Here is a 20,892-nt window from a genome sequence, read left to right on the forward strand (position 1 = left end):
TAGGGCAGGGCAGATATCCTAGCTCATGGGAGTATTACTTGATCTGTGACTAGGTGGGCAACGAATGGTAGTTTGAGGTGGTCAGGTGGTTAGGTTTGTGCTATAACATGAACTTCCCTGAATCAACGGAAGCAGAGTTTGAGATTCCCCAGGAAGTAAAGAAGTGAGACTAGGCACACTGACATGTACTGAACCATGCAGCTTCTCTAATGGAATGGCTTTTCTGATTGGGGGATGTGTGTCTCTTTCTGTTGATTTTCCCCTCCCACTGCAGAGCCACACTTTGCCCCCAGGCTGTAGCTGAGTGTCTGCTGATTCCCCAGAAACAGAATTTCAGGTGATCAGTGGAGGCTACAGCAGGAGGGGGAAGCTGTAAAGTCCCACTCTCTGAAATGATTTGATACATAACAATGTTTGGCGTGGCTTTTGGGGTGAACTAAACATGGCAATATCCATGGATCTGGCCTATGGACACTGCTGCCATTTTAAAGCCTAAGGAGGTGATTTAAAAATGTCATTGAGGGCCTGCAGCGCAGAAGGATGAGGCACTCTTGTTCTTCCCCTCTACTTCTTTTCAAGTGAGGTAGGCAAGTTTTGACACTTGAAAAGGGGAGGGCAGGGGATAACACTGCAGATCAGATCAGGATAGGGGCCTCGCAGTACTTTAAAACCACCTTATTAGGCTTTAAAATGGCAACATGGATGTCATCATGTCTAGTCTGTTCCTTAGATGTTCTTTCTTGGCAAAAAGAGGCTCTACGTGCCTTAAGGGTGTGTATGGATTTCGAGCAGAAAGCTTATAGGTAGTGGAAGGTTATGAAAAAGCTGATTGAGTCCTATCTGGTGACTAGTTTTGCTTGCTTTATCTGCTGTTCTTGTTATCTATTTATAATTAATGTGCAGGCTTTAATTGTTTTGTCATGAGGATATCCTTAATTATCTTCCCTATTGCATTTTTCTTGCTGAAGTTATAGGTAAAGCCAGAACCCAATGAATATCATAACTCAAATCTGCTGTATTTATTGGATTCCAAAAGGCAATTATGCATCTTATTGGTACAAAATCTCTCATTTCAGTAGCTTCTTTTGCCTTATACAAGGGTTCAAGTGGTATTTCCAGGTATGAACAGCACTTGAAGAATTCTTTAATTAGTTTTCCCCAAGTATGCAAGAGCACTTCTGTAATCAATATTTTGTATGCCAGGTCACTGCTGAAAATAAATTTAGGGTTTGATTTACTGGCATAAATATCCTGTACAATTAATAATGTCTAATTATAGATAAGAGGCAGTACTTGTAGGGGAAAAAATGTTCTCGTCTTTAAAATTCTTACTTCAGTTGCAACCAAAAAACTGACCTTTCTCATCAGTGACTGGCTTCTTCAGGACTCTTCAGACTGTGCCTTTGAAAATTCTCATAGATGATTACCCTTTTTTATATAATACAGTGGGGATTTAATTAAGAGCCCTTAAGTAACTTTCATAGAGATGCAGGCCATCAATATTCAACAACGTTACTATTTTAACTGCTTTCTAAAATACGCCCCCGAAATAAGATCTGAAGGAAATGGTAGCTTTTCTTTCTACAGATAAGGGCAATATATGATTATGTTTATTCTGGAAGCAGGTGCAATATTTTTATTTAGATATTTATCTTCTGCTTTGCTCCCCTAAAGAGACCCAAAGCAATTTACAATACCATCCTTAATGCTTTTTTTTTTTATCCTCCCAATAATAATCCTGTGAGATACAGTAAGAGAGAATGCCATCAGAAGGACATCCAGTGAGCTTCCATGGCAGAGCAGTGATTCAAACCTAAGTCTTCCAGATCCTAGAATGCCACTGTAACCTTGTGTCAATGCTGGCATGCTGTGGGCTCTCCAGATAGTCGTATTTGCCATCAGAGTATTTTTCAAAATCTAATCCTTATAGCAAATAGTTTTATCTTGATCTAGATGCTCTTATGTGCCTGGGGGAAGCATGAAAGATGGGTGTGCTTGTTTCTCTGCAATGTTTGGCTGATGCTCTTGGGTACAGTATAGCGATGTTCAAAGAGTACGTCTTGAGCCTAGATATGGCATGGTAGCTCTGCAAGATGCCTGATCCTGAAACACAATAGAAAATAAAACAATTTTCAGAATGTGGCAATTTTTCATAGTACGATAATATCACATGAAAAGTGAAGTGATTCTTCTGTCTTAAAAACAGCCTCTATCTTACCTCATCAGAGGCTGGCCCATAATACTTTGCTCTGGGTATGCCACCAAAACCCCAAACAAACGCAAAAGGTGATTTGTAGGTTAGGCTATATATGGGTTGGAATGGAAGCACACTGCAGTTCTAATATAATGTGCTTCATAGACTGGATGGACATCTGAGCCAAAGCTTTGCAGGGTTTTGATACACTTAACAGCCCTCCATGTCAACTTCGAACTTAGTGGACTTGCAAATCCACTGGCTAAAATTCCAGTTGCTAGCATGCAGTGTTGTTGATACAACACCCACAGTTTGGCTGTCAGGGATGAATACATTCATATATTCACAGTGAAAGCCTGTAGTGCGGGGGTGTCAAACATATGGCCTGCGGATCAGAACTAGTATCCAGCCCGTGAGCAACTGGCTCTCTCCTTCTTCCTTCTCTGGAGCTGCTGCTGCTGCATTGTAGCTTGCCTTCTGCCAACTCTCTCAATCACATGAGAGAGATAAAAACCCAACCTCCCTTCCTCCTGTGGGCTGGCTCCTCCTCCACTCCTGCTCCTTTGGGGAGAAAAGAGGGGGAAAGAGAGAGGGGGCATGCTTGAGAGGGAGCAAAATCCCTGAGTCTCACAGCACCTTTAAGGGACCAACAAAGTTTTATTTCAGGTATAAGCTTTCGTGTGCATGCAGACTTCTTCTCCATGGTAGCTGCTGCATTGCAGCCCAGCTGTCTGAATTGTGTGGAAGAGATAAAAACGCAACCTCTCTTCATGGGCTGGCTCCTATCCCCCCCTCCTTTGTGGAGGAAGGGGGGAGGGAGAGAGACAGAGAGAGAGCACTTGAGAGACAGAAAAGTCCATGAGTCCCACGGCCCCTTTAAGAGACCAACAAAGTTTTATTTCAGGCAGCTGAAAACACCTCTGTAATAACATTCATTTGACATTGAGCTGCTGTTTGTGGTTGCTTTTCCCTTCCGTTATAGTGCAGAATTAAGGTTCTCGGGCTAGTTGCTGAAGATTGTGTGTGGGGCTCAACCTGGAGTTTTTGGGGAGTGGAGCCTCAGGAGGGTGGGGTTTGGGGACGGAGGGACTTCAGTGGGGTATAATGCATAGCGATCTCTCCTGGGTCCACATGATCCATTGGAGAAGGAAATGGCAACCCACTCCAGTATCTGCCAAGAAAACCCCATGACCAGTAACAAAAGGCTAAAAGATACGACACTAGAAGATGAGCCCCTCAGGTTGGAAGGTGTCCAGTATGCTACTGGGGAAGAGCAGAGGGCAAGTACAAGTAACCCCATTGGATGTGGTAAAAAATGAGATGGCAAGACTGAACATTGACATCTTGGGAATCAGTGAACTAAAGTGGACGGGAATGGGTGAATTTAACTCAGATGACCATTATATCTACTACTGTGGCCAAGAATCCTGTAGAAAAAAATGGTGTGGCCTTTATGGTCAACAAGAGAGTGAAAAAGGCAGTAATGGGATACAGTCTCAAAAATGACAGAATGATCTTGGTCTGAATCCAAGGCAAACCATTCAACATCACAGTAATCCAAGTCTATGCCCCAACCACTGACGCAGAAGAGGCTAAAATGGATTGGTTCTATGAAGACCTACAAAGTCTCCTAGAACTAACACCAAAAAAAGATGTCCTTATCATCATAGAGGACTGGAATGCTAAAGTAGGAAGTCAAAAGGTAACCAGAATAGTGGACAAGTTTGGCCTTGGAGAACAAAATGAAGCCGGGCAAAGGCTAACAGAGTTTTGTCAAGAGAATACGCTGTCGTAGTGAACACCCTCTTCCAACAACCTAAGAGGCGACCCTACACATGGACATCAGCAGATGGGCAATACCGAAATCAGATTGATTATGTCATTTGCAGTCAAAGATGGAGAAGCCCTATACAGTCAGTAAAAACAAGAACTGGAGCCGACTGCGGCTCAGATCATGAGATACTCATTGCAAAATTCAGGCTTAAACTGAAGAAAATTGGGAAAACCATTAGGCCATTCAGTTTTGGCCTAGATATGGACCATAAGGAAGGCCGAGCGCCGAAGAATAGATTCTTTTGAACTATGGTGCTGGAGAAGACTCTTGAGAGTCCCTTGGACTGCAAGGAGATCAAATCAGTCAATCCTAAAAGAAATCAACCCTGATTGTTCTGTGGAAGGCCAGATGCTGAAGCTCAAATACTTTGGCCACCAAAATGAGAAGGGAGCACTCACTGGAGAAGACCCTGATGCTGGGAAAGATTGAAGGTAAAAGAAGAAGGGGGTGACAAAGGATGAAATAGATAGTGTTATTGATACAACGAACTTGAAGTTGAACAAACTCTGGAGGATGGCGGAGGACAGGAGGGCCTGGTGTGATGTGGTCCATGGGGTTGCAAAGAGTCGGACTCAACTGTGCAACTGAACAATAACAGCAAAATACACATACAGTCCACATTCCAAAATTGCCATTTTGTCCGTGTGAACTGGAGATCAGTTGTAATCCCAGAAGATCTCCAGCTGTCACCTAGAGGTTGGCAAGCTTAGTTTTGGGCCCATGCAAAACTGTTCTTAAGCAGATTCCCCACCACCAGCAGCTTATAAATACTAGCACTACCACCTCTCTGCATATCACACCTAATCCAATCAAGCCTGCTATTGTCATTCGTCTCTTGCCATTCGGCATCTGAAATCAGCATTATAAAGTTTATATCTCCAGTACCTTGTATTACATTTTATGGCACGCATGGCTTGGCCTGACAAAGTAACTCAACAAGACCAAAAAAGCTGTCAGTGGACACTATGCAACAACTGGAAATGATATCATAATATATTAAACATCAATATCTTATAAACAATACAGAAAAGTGCAAAGAAGGTTCTAAAAGTAGCTGCAGTTGACTAAGTTCTCCAGAATAGTGTTTCATTTTGTGAGGACTTCCTCTGAACAGGACCACACCAATCTTTCAACATTACAAAAATATCAATAAATATGTGCATGAAACGAAACGCTATTCCGGGAAACTTTGTCAACTGCAGCTACTTTTGGACCCTTCTTTGCACTTTTCTGTATTGTTTATAAGATATTGATGTTTAATATATTATGATATCATTTTCACTTGTTGCATAGTGTCCACTGACAGCTTTTTTGGTCTTGTTGGTTTATTTGAGCTGTTACTTTTCATGTGAATAGTGTTGTTATTGGCCCAACAAAGTGATATTTATGTCAGATCTGGCCCTTGTAACAAGTGAGTTCGACACCTCTGCTGTAGTGAGAGCATAATATATTCTAATTCCTTGGTAAACATTCTGCATCAAAGATAATAACAGTGCAATTCTACACAGAGTTACTCCAGTCTAAGCCTGCTCATTCCATTGATCTTAAGCTCAAGTAACTGCATAGGATTGCATTGTATGAATCCTATTTTATTCTTTTTCCAGAGTGCTGTATTGGAGGGACAAACGAAAGGGTATTGATTGATTCTGTTTGATGCAAACTGTTTCGTCATCCAGCTGAGAAGTAAATATGAATGTTTCCTAAGCATCTACAGTAACTTACTGTCTCCATGGAAGCTTCACATGGCTTCATCACCACCACTGTGCAATTGAGGGCACAGCTTGTTATAACATCAAGGTTTTTATAGTACTTGTTGCAGCAGGGATATTTATATTCTTGGTAAAGGGGAAAAATTGTAAACAGTGAACATTTTTTGTTGGCATTAATTTCACATTTGTCTGTTATCTTTGCTTTAGGATTTTGCAGTTATCACACCTACTAAGTTTCAAAATTAATTGATCAAAAACTTGGCTTTTGTATCTTTTAGCTTATGTTGTTTAGAAGGAACACATCTATCTTATGTTACTCTACTAGCTTCCGAAACTTAATAAAATCTCTATTGAAAGAACAAACTGCCAAAGTTAAAGAAATATCTGTTGCTTGCTAATTTGGGCTTGAGAGTGCAGTATGAAAGCAAAATAGAACTGCCTCTTCAGAGAAGAAGGGGACTGTAGTCTTCAAGTTTTCAAGCAGTTTTCTGCTTAGTGGTCTTCAGTTAGGGTTGCCAGTCCCCAGTTAGCAGTGGGAAACCCCCCATTTTTGCAGGCTCCTTTCTGCAGCTGTCCAGCTGGCTGGTGGGAGGAAATCCCCCCCAAAGAGCACATGGAACGACGTGCCTACGTCACCCCAAAGTGTTGTAAGCATGTTGGTGATGTCGGGGGAGGGTTGATGCTCTAGTTTTTGGGCAAGACTCTATGGTTTGAAGTTGATTTGCCCATAAACTAGAGCATCGCCCCCGATATGCCTACATCAGTTGGAAGTGACGTAGGCACACATGCGACATCACTTCCAGTGATGTCGGCACATTGGGAGTGATGCTTCCAGCTCCCGGAGCTTCCCCCCACCTCCCTGGCAACCCTATCTTCAACCTTCCCAAAATGGCATCCAGCATTAACCCCAGGAAGCACCACAGGATCCACTGAACTGCAAACATCTATCAGGATGTCATGTGACATCACAATCATGTGGCAGAAAGATGAAGAGCCACAGTCTCTGAAAGGACCCTCTCCACCAGCCATCTCAACACCCTGCTACACCTCTTAGAGTGCATGCAGAGAGAAGAGACACAACACTCTTGCTTTCTATGCATGCGTACGAACAGCAGGTCCTTCCAAAAAGCCAGGGGGAGGTTGCTCTGTATAGGAACTCACAGTCCAGCAGTTGAGTTTCTGCAGCCCACCTGAGGGTCCCAACCCTTGGGTTTGAACAGAAACAGATGGGGTGTAGTTTATGTTTGCCTGCTTTATTCTTATTTCTCTTATTGTAAACTGTCTGGTCCCCTAATTTGAATGATGAGGGCAGAAAAGATAGAGCTTTCTGCATAGTTTATGAGTCATAAGAACATAAGAGAAGCCAATGTTGGATCAGGCCAATGGCCCATCTAGCCCAACACTCTGTCACATAGTGGCCAAAAATACCTGGTGCCATCAGGAGGTCCAGCAGTGGGGCCAGGAAACTGCTTGGGCCTCGCCGCAGGAGCCGGGGAGGAGGGGGGGTGGAGGAGACTGGGGACAAGGGGGGGAATCGGCGGGTTCAGTGACTGGCAGCAGGCCGCGCTGCCGGTGTCTGGGGATGGGGGGGGGGCGGGCTTCCCTGCTTGTTCCGCCCCCCCCCCCCCCCCGCGAGTATCGCAGGTCCCCTTTCTTGTGTTTATCTAATTCCCTCATGAAGCTGTCCATGCTTGTAGCCGCCACCACCTCCTGTGGCAGTGAATTTCATGTGTTAATCACTTTTGTAAATTGATCAAAACCATTAATAATGGCCCAGTGGGGATTGAAAATGCTCCCAAAGTGATGGAATACTGACAACAGCTAAAAGTCTGTTAGGAAAAGGGGGCAAGGGAAAATCAGTTGGCTCACACCTCAGAGAGTTTAGTGAAGCCTGGATTTTGAGGGATGGAATAAGAATTCCTTGTGAGCATGCAGATGTATCCCTATTACTATGAAATGCATATTGTTATGATTAAGCTGACAGATCTAGAAACTTCCCAGTTGCCTCTAGAAAAGGCTTACAGAATATAAAATTTAGATTTTTTTTTCAAGTGTAGAAAATACATCAAAGCTTATTTTAGCTGGAGATACTGTTTGCTAATGAGATTATTCTAGCTACTCTTACAATTACTACTGTGAAGAAAAACTATTGCTTCCCTTTGGTCTTTCACTGATCAAAAGTACATTTGATGGAAGACATCAGGGAACTTTTAACTAGGGATGCCAGCCTCCAGGTGGAACCTTGGGATCCCCTGGAGTTACAGTTCGCCTCCAAACTACAGAGATCAGTTCCCCTGAAGAAAGACAATTCTCTTTTCCTTCAGACCCTTCTGCCATCATTTCCCAAATAAGAAAGAAACCAGAAATTTTTAAAAAAGCAAGCTTTTAAAACAAGTATGGTGTGTTCAGTTTGTGATGAGAGGCCTAATCCTCAACGAGTTTAAATGGAAGCATTTATTTAAAGATATTTTAGGTCCACTGAGGATAAAGAATCCTCAACTAGTTTATACATTTCTTTGAATTAAAGACCCAGCTCCGATATCAGATCTGTCTGAATACCTATAATTCCATGAAACAGCCTTTTTACCCTTTTTTTCTTTTTCCAAATACAGATTATTGACAAAGAAATTAACCCATTTGTGGACAAATGGGAAGAAGAGGGCCAGTTTCCAGCACACCAAGTGTTTAAAATTCTGGGGAAGGCTGGGTTCCTTGGAGTGAACAAACCAATTGGTAAGGCAAGAGACTACTTAATCTTTACTTGGGAAGTAATGCCTGACTACTTAGCATTGGGTTTGGAGGCTCAGCAACAGCTGTATTTCTATTAATCTGTGGGAGCCTTTTGATTTGGGGAAGGGGCAAATAGAAATATAATCTTGCCAGGTTCTGTCACAGGGTGGTTTTTTTCCCTATCAACGAAAAAAAGAATGTTCTCTCTGGTTTTATTGCTAGTATCTTTTTTATTTCCAGACATGTGTTGTACATATTAGATTCCTTGTCACTGGACTTCAAGGATCCACCTACTGATGCTCAAGGCAGCCGCCTCCACAAGCAGGCCCGAGACCCAAGGATAGCTGAAAAGACAGCCAGGTGCACCTTACCCCTGGGCATCTGCCCCCCCCCCCGCTCCAGTACAAAAAATCCAAGTCACCAGCAAGACAGTACAAACCTCATTTGCAATGTTGATATTGTACATATTAGATTCCATGTCAAAAATGAAGTCAAATGAGGAGGAAGATCTGTGTCTTATTTCAGTTAACAAGAAAACAGTTCGACCAAATAACTCATCAAAAATTGACAACTTTCTTCTTCTTCTTCTTCTTGAACATATTCTGAACATATTCAGGAAATACATGATATTTTATACATGGACTGACATCATCAAGAAAACAATATTCAAAAAGCATAATTGGTTACAAAAGACAGTGGTAATTTGAGTAATAATCCTCTGATTGGCCAGATGTAAAAAGAGAGGTACCTAGGTAAATCTAAGTGTTTACTTAACCTAACCTAAATGATAATGGGCAAGGATTCTTCATATCCCAAACAAAAGTATTGTTTACTGATACGAGACTAAAATCTTCTCTGACCCAGACATTGCAAGGTTTTGCCCTTAAGAACTACAGAATCATGAACTCTGTACCTATTATGTTATCTACTAACAATATCAGACCTACAAGAGGAAAGCCTTCTATATAACAGGCCTTTCTAACATCCTAATAAAATATTACTTAAAAGAGAAATCCATAAAACCAGGAAAAAATATGAATATGAACAATCAAGAAGAAAAAATCATACTACACATGCAAGAATGTTTACATGGCCCTCTAATGAAGAACATGATCCTCCTGGATTACTACAGAAGCAGGTGTTTAGGGGAACAATGATGGATGCGTCAGCATGACATGCTGTAGAATTAACAATAACTGGCTTAGTCCCACACAGCTGAGACTGGTTTTATTAGGGTCTAGCTGTGTGGTATGGAGCCAGTATGTTATCTTTGTCTTGCAAATCAGGAATAGAGTACTCAGTCAGGTTCCTACTCTTAGGTTCACATAGCAGAGACAGACATTGTGACTGACTGTCAAAGGTTAATGCCTCATAGAGTCTGAGAACCTCTGAGCGACAGACTGTTCAAACGGAATTTTGTGGAGAGCAGTCAGTTAAGAAATGACAGTTGAAGAACAGGCAATTTAGCACTGGCTTAGGACTGAGAAAGAGGCTAAAAGAGGAGTGGGAGGATCACAGAAGATCCCCATTCAAGCTGAAAAAGGGACAGAGTTTCTAGTCTAAGAGAAGTAATCCCTGCCCAGTGAAAAGGGAGATATCTCTCAAAGAAGGAGTAATCTCTTGGTCAGTGTATAGAAGAGGATTTTGGGAACTTGGTTGTGTTGTGCCTTCAAAACCTTAAGAGTCAGGAACTTATACTTGAGTGTTTAAGCAGACACTGAAAAGAAAGCCTCAAAGTTTCAAAGACCTTGTGGAAAAACAGAAACATCTACTTGTTGGCAACAAATTATCTTGTATTTACTGTGATTACAGAGTTACCTCAGTTATTACCTTCTGTTCACCTCACCGCTGAATCCATCTGACCTTTTCCCTTCCAAGTTAAACAAAATATTTTGCTTATTTTTGAAATTTCAAAAGTCCAACAAATAAGAAGAAAATAGATATAGGGGCTACTCAGCAAAAAAGAAAAAAGAAACAAAGGGAAAATCCTTTGCATGATGGAGGGAAGAGAGTGAGATCACTATAGACATGTTCAAAACAGCATCCATTTATTACTATGAAGATATAGAGATGGGAGCAACTGGTTTCAGGACAAGGGAGATCATGCAGTCTACAGTTCTACTAGCAGACAAGACTAAGGAGCATGGACTCCACCCCATGACACTACACTACTGCACATAAATATTGTGGGGGCAGACCGTTCCGTACAATAAATATACCATAAATAGATAGCTCAGAGTATTGACTTGGATGGCCCAGGCTAGCTTGATCTCATCAGATCTCAAGTTAAGCAGAGTTGGCCCCAGTTAGTATTTGGATGGATTTGGACACCTCTGAATGTCTCTTGCCTTGAAAACCCCGTGAGATAACCCTAAGTGGGTGGCAACTTGATGGCACTTTCCACCACCAGATGGCTCAGAAGTAGGCAGAGAGAGTTGACAGCCAGGGGTTATATGAGGAGCAACATCTCAATGTGCCATCCTAAATTCTGTTCCTGCTTTTCAGCTCAGGAGCTTTAGGAAAGGCCTCTCCTCTAGAATAAGGTAGGTAGGATGGTTTTGAACAGGAGAGGAGGAAAGCTTTTACCTTTAACCCAGTGTGGAACATCTGGAGATCATAGTGGAAAGCTACTGGAGGAATTTTAGGGCAGAGGAGTCATTTCTCAGAGTCAGAACAGGAAAAATTATTTCTTTATAAAAGTATCAGAGGTGGCGATGAATCCGCCCCCCCCCCCCATGGGGGTCAGTGCTTCAAACTTTACTCAACTGACCAGCCCAGCTGTGCATGCCCAGGATTTCCCCCACTCCCAGCTCAGGAATGGATTTTTCAAGATCACTCTTACCCTTCCCATGCTGAACTGATGCTGAAGCTCATTCACAATCATAATGGGTAGGTAGGTATGTGACAGGGTACTTAAAAGGAGTGAATGATGGCTTACAGGGCTTTCAAAATTGTTTAAATTATCTCTTACTCTTCTGAGGCACTCTGCTATATTTCCATTTAGAGTGCCTAAAATACTAGATATATACAGCCCTTTTTGAAACTAATGCTTGGCACTGAAAGATGGACTCACACAGAATGAATGTCATGTTGCTCTAGGTAAACTAGTTAAAACCATTCTATGCAGCATCACTGCAATTGGTACCTTTTGAGATCAAGATGCAAGATTGGTAGCACTACTATAACTGTAATCTATCTGTAAAGTATGTGCCTCTGATAGTATGAATTAAATTGAACTGCACTAAAATTCAACTATTTGCTTATTTTATCAGCTCATCTACTATGAATTGCTGCTGTTTTAAAACCAGTTTTGGCTAAAACATGCATATGGGGTGGACAGATAAGTCTCCAATAGCACTTAATTTGAACCCTGGTAATTCCTGATGGACAAGGTGAATCCTAAACCTATTTAACTCAGATGTAAGTGCTCCTGAATTCAGTGAGACTTTCTTTCTAGTAGCTAAGCTTTAAATTGTAGCTGGAATCATAGATATAGGAGTTAATTGTATGGCTCATGTTTAAAATTTGAGTTGTCAGATGTGAGTACTTGGGTGTTTATGTTTAAGAAATGCATTTTCCTCTACCAAATTACAGAGTAAAATGGAACAAATGCTTATCTCTTTTCCTGCCACCACTTTCCGAGTAGCTCAGCTTTTAGCATAATTTAAGTGTTAGCATCACAATGTGCTGTATATTTAAATTATAGAAAATTAGGATTCTATCATTACCCTGCACCTTGGGTCACATTCAACTGCATGAGGAATGACATGTCACTACAAGACTAGCAGAATTCTAAGGTGAACACACTGAAGATATTTTCAGAATTTATTGAGTTATGGCTACTTGTATGTTGTTCACATAAGAGTGTGGGTTTTTGTTGTTGTTTAATTATCATGGCATCTGTATGCTTTACAGTGCAATCCTAAACTGGATTATACACTTCTAAATCCATTAAAGTCAATGGGTTTAGAAAAGCATAACTCTGTTTAGGATTGCACAGTTTGTCTCTCATGAAAGCAGTGAGTACTTGTAAATGCTCCAAAACTTAGCATTTGTGGCTGTGATGGACAGGTTAGGCTCCATCTCTCCCTGAGAGCAACCAATGAGAGCTGATGGAATGTTGAAGATTGTCAGTTGTAACAGCAGAAGAACAAGGGTTGAGAGTTGGCAGTTTAGGGAGTTGAGAGGGAAAAGAGTGTGTCTGGCGGAATAAGGAAAGCTGGAGAAAAGCTGCTTAGAATGGGCTGAAAATAGTCAATTTGTAACAAAAGGATCCCAGTTGTGGGAACAGGACCACAGTTCAGAAGCTCAAAGGAAATGAAACATTGTAACTTCTACCTTAGTTCTTTCAGTATTAATACCATAAATAAAAGTTAACTTCTTGTTTTGTTTAACCCTGTGGACTACATGTCTAAGATAAAGAAACACACACAAAATTTAATATTTTGGTCTATATATATATTATAGGGTATGAATAAATGGTGGTAGCTTGTGAATGGAACAGTGTTTGAACCCCCTACCCTGATAATTCTGCATGTGTGAGAGCTTTTTATTAAAGGGGGCTGGGCTACCCTGTCTGCAGATGTTTCTGTGAGTGAGAGAGAGGACCTGAGAGAGGAAACAGTCAAGGCTTGCTCTGTATTTTTATAGAGGTGAGAAGGGTGTCAAATGTGATGTCCTGACCTACTTGTAACCCAGAACCTGAAAGAAAGAGAGGCTGTAGAGGGTGGTAGGCATTCTGTGTAAGTGGAAAAGGGTTGTCACAGTGGCTTTCCCGTTTTCTGCTCCCTTGTAAGAATTGTTAGTAATTTTTAAATCAAGGATTCTTTGACTTCATAAACTTGACCAATTTTATATTGTCTGTATGTTTATGGGTTTTCACGAATTCACTATGTTTATATCCACTATATGTTACACTGACAAGTTCATCATGTATTTGTATTTAAATATTTGTACTCCTTTAATATATAAAAGAAAAAAAGAGAAGTACTCCCTCACTGCAAAATATTTCATAATTTTACAACACACTTGAGAATATTTTTATATACATTTTGTCTTGGTGAATGCTTTGCTTTGGGCTGTATTACTTATTTTATTTTTTCTTTGGTTTTGTATTTCTTCTCATGTACCTAGTGAACTTTATGCACTGTGAATGATTGAAGCCAGTGTTATACTTTGAAGGAATAAATATATGTACCTTATTGAGTCAGACTACTGGTCCATCTAGTTCAATATTATCTTATATTCTAATAGTGAAGTTGGCCACCTTTTTGGATACTTACATCTGGTGACTGGAGCTGTGAAGGGGCAAGAAGTTGCCAACCTCCAGATGAGTGCTGGAATCACCCAGAATCACAGCTGCATTACAGCTGCTTTGGAGGGTGGAGCCTATGGCATTATACCCGGCTGAGGTCACTTCCCTCCCCAAACCTCACTCTCCCAAGGCTCTACCCCCGAATCTCCAGGAATTTTCCAACCTGGAGCTGGAAACCCTCCTAAGGGTTGGAAGATCCATTGTGAGAGATCCATTGTGATTCCTGGAGAGCCACTACTGCTACTGCTGCTTTGGGGGGGGGGTGACTGGGAGAATGATGGGGGGCAGAAAGAGAAAGGAAGTGACAGGCATGGAGGAGAGAGAACAGGTGGCTGGAGGGAGAAAAAGAGAGACAGAAAAGTAGGGGAAAGGGGAGGAAGCAAAGGTGGGGGGAATGTAGGATTGCCAGGTGCCCTCGTCTCTTTGGAGGGGAGGTTGGGGGGGGGCATTCTGGGACATCCCCAGTGTGGTGATGTCACCTGGAAGTGATGTCATACTGCTACTGCTGCTTTGGGGGGGGGGTGACTGGGAGAATGATGGGGGGCAGAAAGAGAAAGGAAGTGACAGGCATGGAGGAGAGAGAACAGGTGGCTGGAGGGAGAAAAAGAGAGACAGAAAAGTAGGGGAAAGGGGAGGAAGCAAAGGTGGGGGGAATGTAGGATTGCCAGGTGCCCTCGTCTCTTTGGAGGGGAGGTTGGGGGGGGGCATTCTGGGACATCCCCAGTGTGGTGATGTCACCTGGAAGTGATGTCATTGTGCTGGCAATGCACTAGTTTGAGGGCAAAACTCTATGGTTTGTAGGCAAATTTAACATAGAGTTTTGCCCTCAAACCAGAGCATCCCCCGCGGCATCCCTGAAGTGATGACGTCACTTCCAGGTGATGTCATCACACCAGGGACATTGTTTTGGGACATCCCTGTTTGGGGGTGGGGTTCCCCCACTGGGTAGCTGGCCGGCAGCAGGCTGAAGCCCCCAAAAGAGGGGGAACCCCTGCCCCAACCTGAGGACTGGCAAGCCTAGGGGAATAGGATGACTGCTCCCACAAGTTTCTTGCAGGTCCCTACTTGTTTGTTCTGATTGGCAGCAGCTCTCCAGGATTTCTGGCAGGAGGAAGTCTTTCCCAAAACCCTCTTCTTGAAATTATTTAGCTGGAGATTCCAGTGACTGAAATTGAGACCTTGTACATGTTCTTTGCTGTTGAGCCATGGCCCATCCCCACAAACGTTCATGTTCTTTATTCTGGGGTAAACAAATTAACACTAGGATATACTTTACTGCAGCTTCTGGCCTCGGGAAATATAGAAGCAGTTGCAAGGCTATTTATTTATTTGTTTGTTTATTTCCTTTCTCCCCAGTGGGAACTCAAAGCAGCTTATATTATTCTTTTCTCATCCATGTTCTTTTCACAAGAACCCTATGAGGTAGGTTAGGCTGTGTCATTGTGCTTCCTTTCTTCTCATGGAGAGGACAGGGAAGTTTTGTCTAGTTTGATGCAGAGAACACATCTCACTTGGAACCACATTGCAAGGCTTAGTTTACCATAGAAAAATACTTTCCCCCTATGTTCAGGCTATTTAGAGATTGTTTTAGAGAGTGACTGAACCATATAGTGTCCTTAAAAGTGGAGGAAGCATGTGTTATTCTTGTTTTTCAAGATGTAACCATGTGTTTCTCCAGCTGGGGTCTGGGGACTCCTGCAGATCAGCAAGGGCACCCACAAGTACTTCTGTAGGGATAGAAGGAGAACTCTTCTGATGTTCATACAGTGAATGTGTACATAAATGTAGCTTCTCAGTTTTTTACCAGTGGCAGTATCAGTTTTCCACTTGCACAGAATTTGGATCAATGTGGGGCAGAATTTTGATTTAAAAGAAAAAAAAGATTATTAAAGTACATACAGCCATGGCTGAGAGCTTGGAACATGAAAATAAATCATTTTCATGAGGGGAGAAAGTTTCATTAGACAGTAATGCCACTGTTAGCTGTTGGTAGCCATTCATAATTACTCTCTCGGATCACTTTTAGAGGGTATGTGTTTGACAAATTCAGTTATTTCTGAGCAGCTACTTTATAAAAAAACATATGCCATGTAAGGACTGAAGTCCAAAGACCTTTGAGGCAGGCAGTGCTAGATATGAAAAGCTGAATTGAGGGATATAAAGAGGCTAGACATTTGCTAATCTAGAGCTCCAGTTATTCAACCAATACTTTTAAGTAAGGCTAACTGGAGAGAGTGGGAAAGAGAGGCTAAAACAAAAAACCCGAAGATCTACATCACTCTTGTGCCTGTCACGATACTTCTTCTTGCAGTTTTTTTTACCCATCATTAAATTAACAGATGGTGATAGGAGGCAGTCCTGCAGTCTGAGGCATCTTGATTTGGCATGCATCATCTTCTGCTGCCTTCTCTTATCTTTCCTTTCCTTTTCCTTGTGTTTATTTGGATTGTAAGTTAGTGGAGCCTGGGTTCTGTGTTTTTGTTGTTGTACAGTTTCTTGTTTCTAACATAATATTGATAATTAAGATTTTGCTTAGGAAGAGAGTTCAGTTTTGATACCTGCTGTTGTATGTATTCATATAGAATAAAACATGAAATGGAGAGCCAAACACAATGCCTGTATATAGTATGTTGAATATTCCTCCTGAGACTGGGAGCTGCGCTCAAGAGTGAAGCAGCATTTGAGATAACAGAGAACAGTTTTTTACAAATTTATCTTGCATCTTGACATATCTCAAGAGGGTATAAACACATTCCTGAATCTTTGAGAAAAATGATAAGCATAGGAATACTCATGGGCTGTGCCAAAGGGTGGCGACGTGCACACATTTTTGCAAGGCTTACTCTGAGTATTTCAAATTTTATAAATCTGAAATTTATTTTATAAATTGATTTTATAAATGCAGAGTATTTTGCTAAGAACCACAACAGAAAACATCCTCCCCCCCCCTCCAATAATTCCATGTTTGTCTCCTTTCTTCCTTAGGGGCTGTAAAGATCACATTCTGTTTTGATGTACAAAATAAATGTATTTGTAACGGAGGAATCCAGGAGGATGCATTCAATTTTTTAAAAACCTCAAATATTTTGTATTAAATCAACCTCTAAGTTAGGGGTTCCCAACCTTTTTGATCCTGCGGGCATCTTTGGAATTGTGACACAGTGTGGTGGGCATATCCACAAAATGGTTGCCACAGGAAGTGCAGCCAGTCACAAAATGGCTGCCAAAGCTTATCTTCAGTGAAGATCCTGGTGCTGTGGTGGCAGCTGCTGCCAAGGCAATGTTTTTAAAAATCTGTATGGCCAGTAAGAAGCCTTGCTGGGCAAAAGTGCTACCTGGCCCTGCTTACTTTCTATAAACATTTGGTGGGCACCAGGAATGGTGTCTGGGTACCATGGTACCCACGAGCACCACATTGAGGACCCCTGCTCTAAGTTAACATCCCAATTTCCTCCCATTTTTCTGTGCTAACTTGTCTAACTGCACCTAACTCTGGCTTGAAAGGGGAAAACCACCTCACAGATTCATCCTATGCATGTTTACTTGTATATAAGCCCCAGTGAAGTCAGCGGAACTTATTCCCGAGGGTTGCTGCATACTGGTGTTGCCAACTAGTAGAATTGGAGAGGGGAGGGCCCTCAGCAGGGTATAATGCCATTGAGTTCACCCTCCAAGGCAGCAATTTTCTACAGGGGGATTGATCTCTGTTATCTGGAGACAAGCTGTGATATCAGGAGCTCTCTACCACTACTACCCTGAGGCTGGCAATGCTAGTGCATAGGATTTGCAGCCCTAGTTGCCCGGAGGCCGTTCTTATCCTGTGAATAGCTACTTTCAGGGCTACATGCAATGAAACATTGTTTATATTTCAACAAAACTTTTGCTTAAACAATTTATTTTGTTTATTAAAACATACACAATGTTTCATTGCAGAGAATGGACTGTATTGTTGGATTGGAATATTTGTAATAACAGTGGGAAACAGTGGGTTGTGAGAAAAATGAATTTTCTGTTATGAAGGTGCACTTAGTTTTGACTCCACATACATTTGTCAATATTTATGCCTTTTAAAGTAAATTTATAGGGTTGCGAACTCTGGGTTGTGAAATCCCTGAAGATTTTTTTGAGGCTGGTCCTGGGGAGGGTGGTGTTTGGGGAGGGGCCTCAAAGGGATGTAATGCTATTGAGTCCACCTTTCACAACAGCCATTTTCTCTAGCAGAAATGATCTCTAGGTCTTGAGATCAGTTGTAATTTCAGGAGGTCTCCAGGCCCCACCTAAAGGTTGGCAACCCTATGTGATAAATTTATGGTATAGTTATTAGTGCCTAGCAGTTTGTGCATCAGATTAGGACAGGGGAGACCCAGTTTCAAATCCTACTCGGCCATGAATCTCATTGGTTGATTTTCATTCTACCAGAAAGGTCACGCTCATGTAGAATATAGACTTTTGCACGATCAAGCATGATGCAAGTCAAGCTCAGTCACATGGTTATTCTACATGGACATAAATGGTTCTCTCAAGAGGCTGATCTTTATGTTATATCTAGTGAGTTCATCAAGAAATCATGACTTAGAAGAAATACAATCACTGTTAGATAATCCTGGTAAAATATGTATAAACTGTATTTGTTCTAATTAACACTTGAGTTAGTTGTGATACATTCATTCTTAATTTATGTAATAAAATTCTGTTTTACGTAATTTAAGGAGCTGCGGTGGCTCAAGTGGTTAAGATGCTGAACTGCAGGCTGTGGAAGGTCGGTAGTTCAGCAGTTCGAGACCCGAGTGTGCCGCATGATGGAGTGAGCTCCCATCTCTAGTTCCAGCTCCTGCCAACCTAGCAGTTCGAAAGCAAGAAATCGCAAGTAGGTAAATAGGTACCACTTCGGTGGGAAGGTAACAGTGTTCCGTGAGCCTTGGTGTTTAGTCACGCTGGCCACATGACCACGGAAATGTCTTCAGACAGCGCTGGCTCTTTGGCTTTGAAACGGAGATGAGCATCGCAACCCTAGAGTCAGATTCGACTGGCTTTCGAGCAAGGGAACCTTTACCTTTACCTTTTTTACATAATTTATTTTTGAGCTCCTTTTTTTGGATCATGGCTTTTGGCTCAGTTTAGGATTACCAACCTCCAGATCTGGAGTTCTCCAGGAATTATAACTTCATACTACAGACATTAGTTCCTCTGGAGGAAATTGCAGCTTCAGAGGGTGCACTCTATCATACACCATAGAGTCTAAGAGAAATGGAAATTGTAGAATGACATCACATTCCCACTAGGCTCCCCCCCCCCGACTCCACCTTCTGCAGGGGGAATTGTTATCACTCTTGCTTCAAAATGGTGCTCAGGAAAATAGTGGCTCTCAAGTCATTCAAACAACGTAATGGTGGCCATCTAACCTGACCACAGAATTGCCTTGTAAGTTACTGCAGACTTGAAAAAAAAATCTGGACCTTCATTTATTATTTTTATTTGTGTCCTGAATATTTTACATGAATGATGGAAGAGGAAATGAATAATACATTTCAAGGTAAATTAAATCAAGCATTGGTGCAATCGCTAGAGTATACAATAAACTAGAAAAGGCTGTGTTCATTAAAATCTCTTAATGCCAACATGGTATGAAACCACACAAACTTCTAATTAGGGGAATGATATAAGCAGAACAGGCTGGACAGAAGTGCAGTTTAGTCTAAAACAGGAGAAGACTTCCCTGCTGGGTAATCACACCTACTGTTGACCCAGCTGTGCAAAAGCATTGGCAGAACCCTCATGAGGATTTCAGAAACAAAGGTTCATTTTTTAAAACTTTGGAAGAGGCGGTGATGAGAGCTCCTGAGAGAATATGAGCTGCAGTTTTCATGACCTCTAGCCCTTGAAGCTATTGTCAAAATACTGAAAATGTAAAGGCAACATCTGATTCAAGAGCATCATTTAATAAACATCAAAGAAACTCATAGATGTTTTTAGAAACTTTGGAAACAAAGCTCAAACAATTTGGGTTTAGGATTTTCGAACTGGCTATGGCTCGTAATGACTTCATGCAACAGTTAGGGATTTTTCACCTTCTGTTCCAAGGATCCTTGGGCACCAAAGCTGTGGCCTTTTTCCTAACAGGAACTCATGTGTATTTATATATGTATAAAAATAGGATCTTCTTTGTGGTCTCTGTGCAGCAACACGCATAGCTTTTGCATTTACACCATGAGTTGAAATGTTTGAACTATCCAGATGGTGTACTAGGTCTTTCTTCTACTCTGCATCTAATCGCATCGAAAGAAGCAGTGATGCAATTAAGGCTGAACTTTGGGGCAAAAGTCTAGGGGTTTCAGCCACTTGGCTCTCAGGATGGAGGCACAAATGCAGATTGTCGATTTGGATGACCAACCTCAAGGTAGGGCCCAGAGTTCCCCTGGAATTACAACTGATCTCCAGGCAACAGAGAGAGCAATTCCACTGGAGGGAACAGCAGCTTTGGAGGTTGGATTCTATGGCATCATATCCCTGCTTAGCTCCCTCTTCCCAAATTCCACCCTCCCTTGGCATCACATGCAAATCTTCTGGAATTGCTCAAGTCAGAGTTGATAACTTTGTTGTAGCTGGATATGGGTAAACTCTGCCCACTTCACCTCCATCTTTGTTTCTCTACTTCCTCCTCTTGGGTCATTCTGGGAAACATAGTTCCCAGAATGCCTGATGTTAATGAAGAAGGGGGTCCTCTAAGATGATATGAGGTTAAACTTTCCTTAATAAATCAAGTGTGTGTGGGGGGTCTTCCTGAATGCAGCCTTATTGATGGATAACCAGGTAGAAGCCATGTTAGGAGCACCTTTTGAATCTGCCGACCTAGCTATGCTACTCCAAACTACTGTAACCTTTGGATTAGACTACTGTAATGTGCTGCATGAGGGGCTGCCTTTATAGACAGAAACTTCACTTGCTACAAAATATGGCAGCAAGGCTCCTGTCTGGGGTCAGGAGCCTGGGATCTTTAACTTGAGCAGCCAGGGGAGGCCCGGAGATCCCCGCTGCCGGGTTCCCCGGGCTCGCGCAGAAGCGCTGCAGCTCGGGGGAGGCCCAGAGAGCCCCGGGCCCATGCAGAAGTGCT

The 20,892-nt window shown here is 42.0% G+C and overlaps 1 protein-coding gene across 1 annotated transcript in view; it reads left to right on the top strand.

The window, feature by feature from the left end:
- The window catches only part of LOC107117988 (probable acyl-CoA dehydrogenase 6), an 87,059-nt gene that overhangs the window by 12,024 nt on the left and 54,143 nt on the right, over positions 1 to 20,892 (top strand). Inside the window, exon 2 of the mRNA XM_015420196.1 lies at positions 8,350 to 8,470. Within this exon, the coding sequence (XP_015275682.1) occupies positions 8,350 to 8,470 (121 nt within the window). The remainder of the gene's footprint in view (positions 1 to 8,349; positions 8,471 to 20,892) is intronic.

Source organism: Gekko japonicus, unplaced genomic scaffold (genome assembly GCF_001447785.1).
Source record: "Gekko japonicus isolate JY-2015 unplaced genomic scaffold, Gekko_japonicus_V1.1 scaffold154, whole genome shotgun sequence".
NCBI classification, from domain to species: Eukaryota; Metazoa; Chordata; class Lepidosauria; order Squamata; family Gekkonidae; genus Gekko; species Gekko japonicus.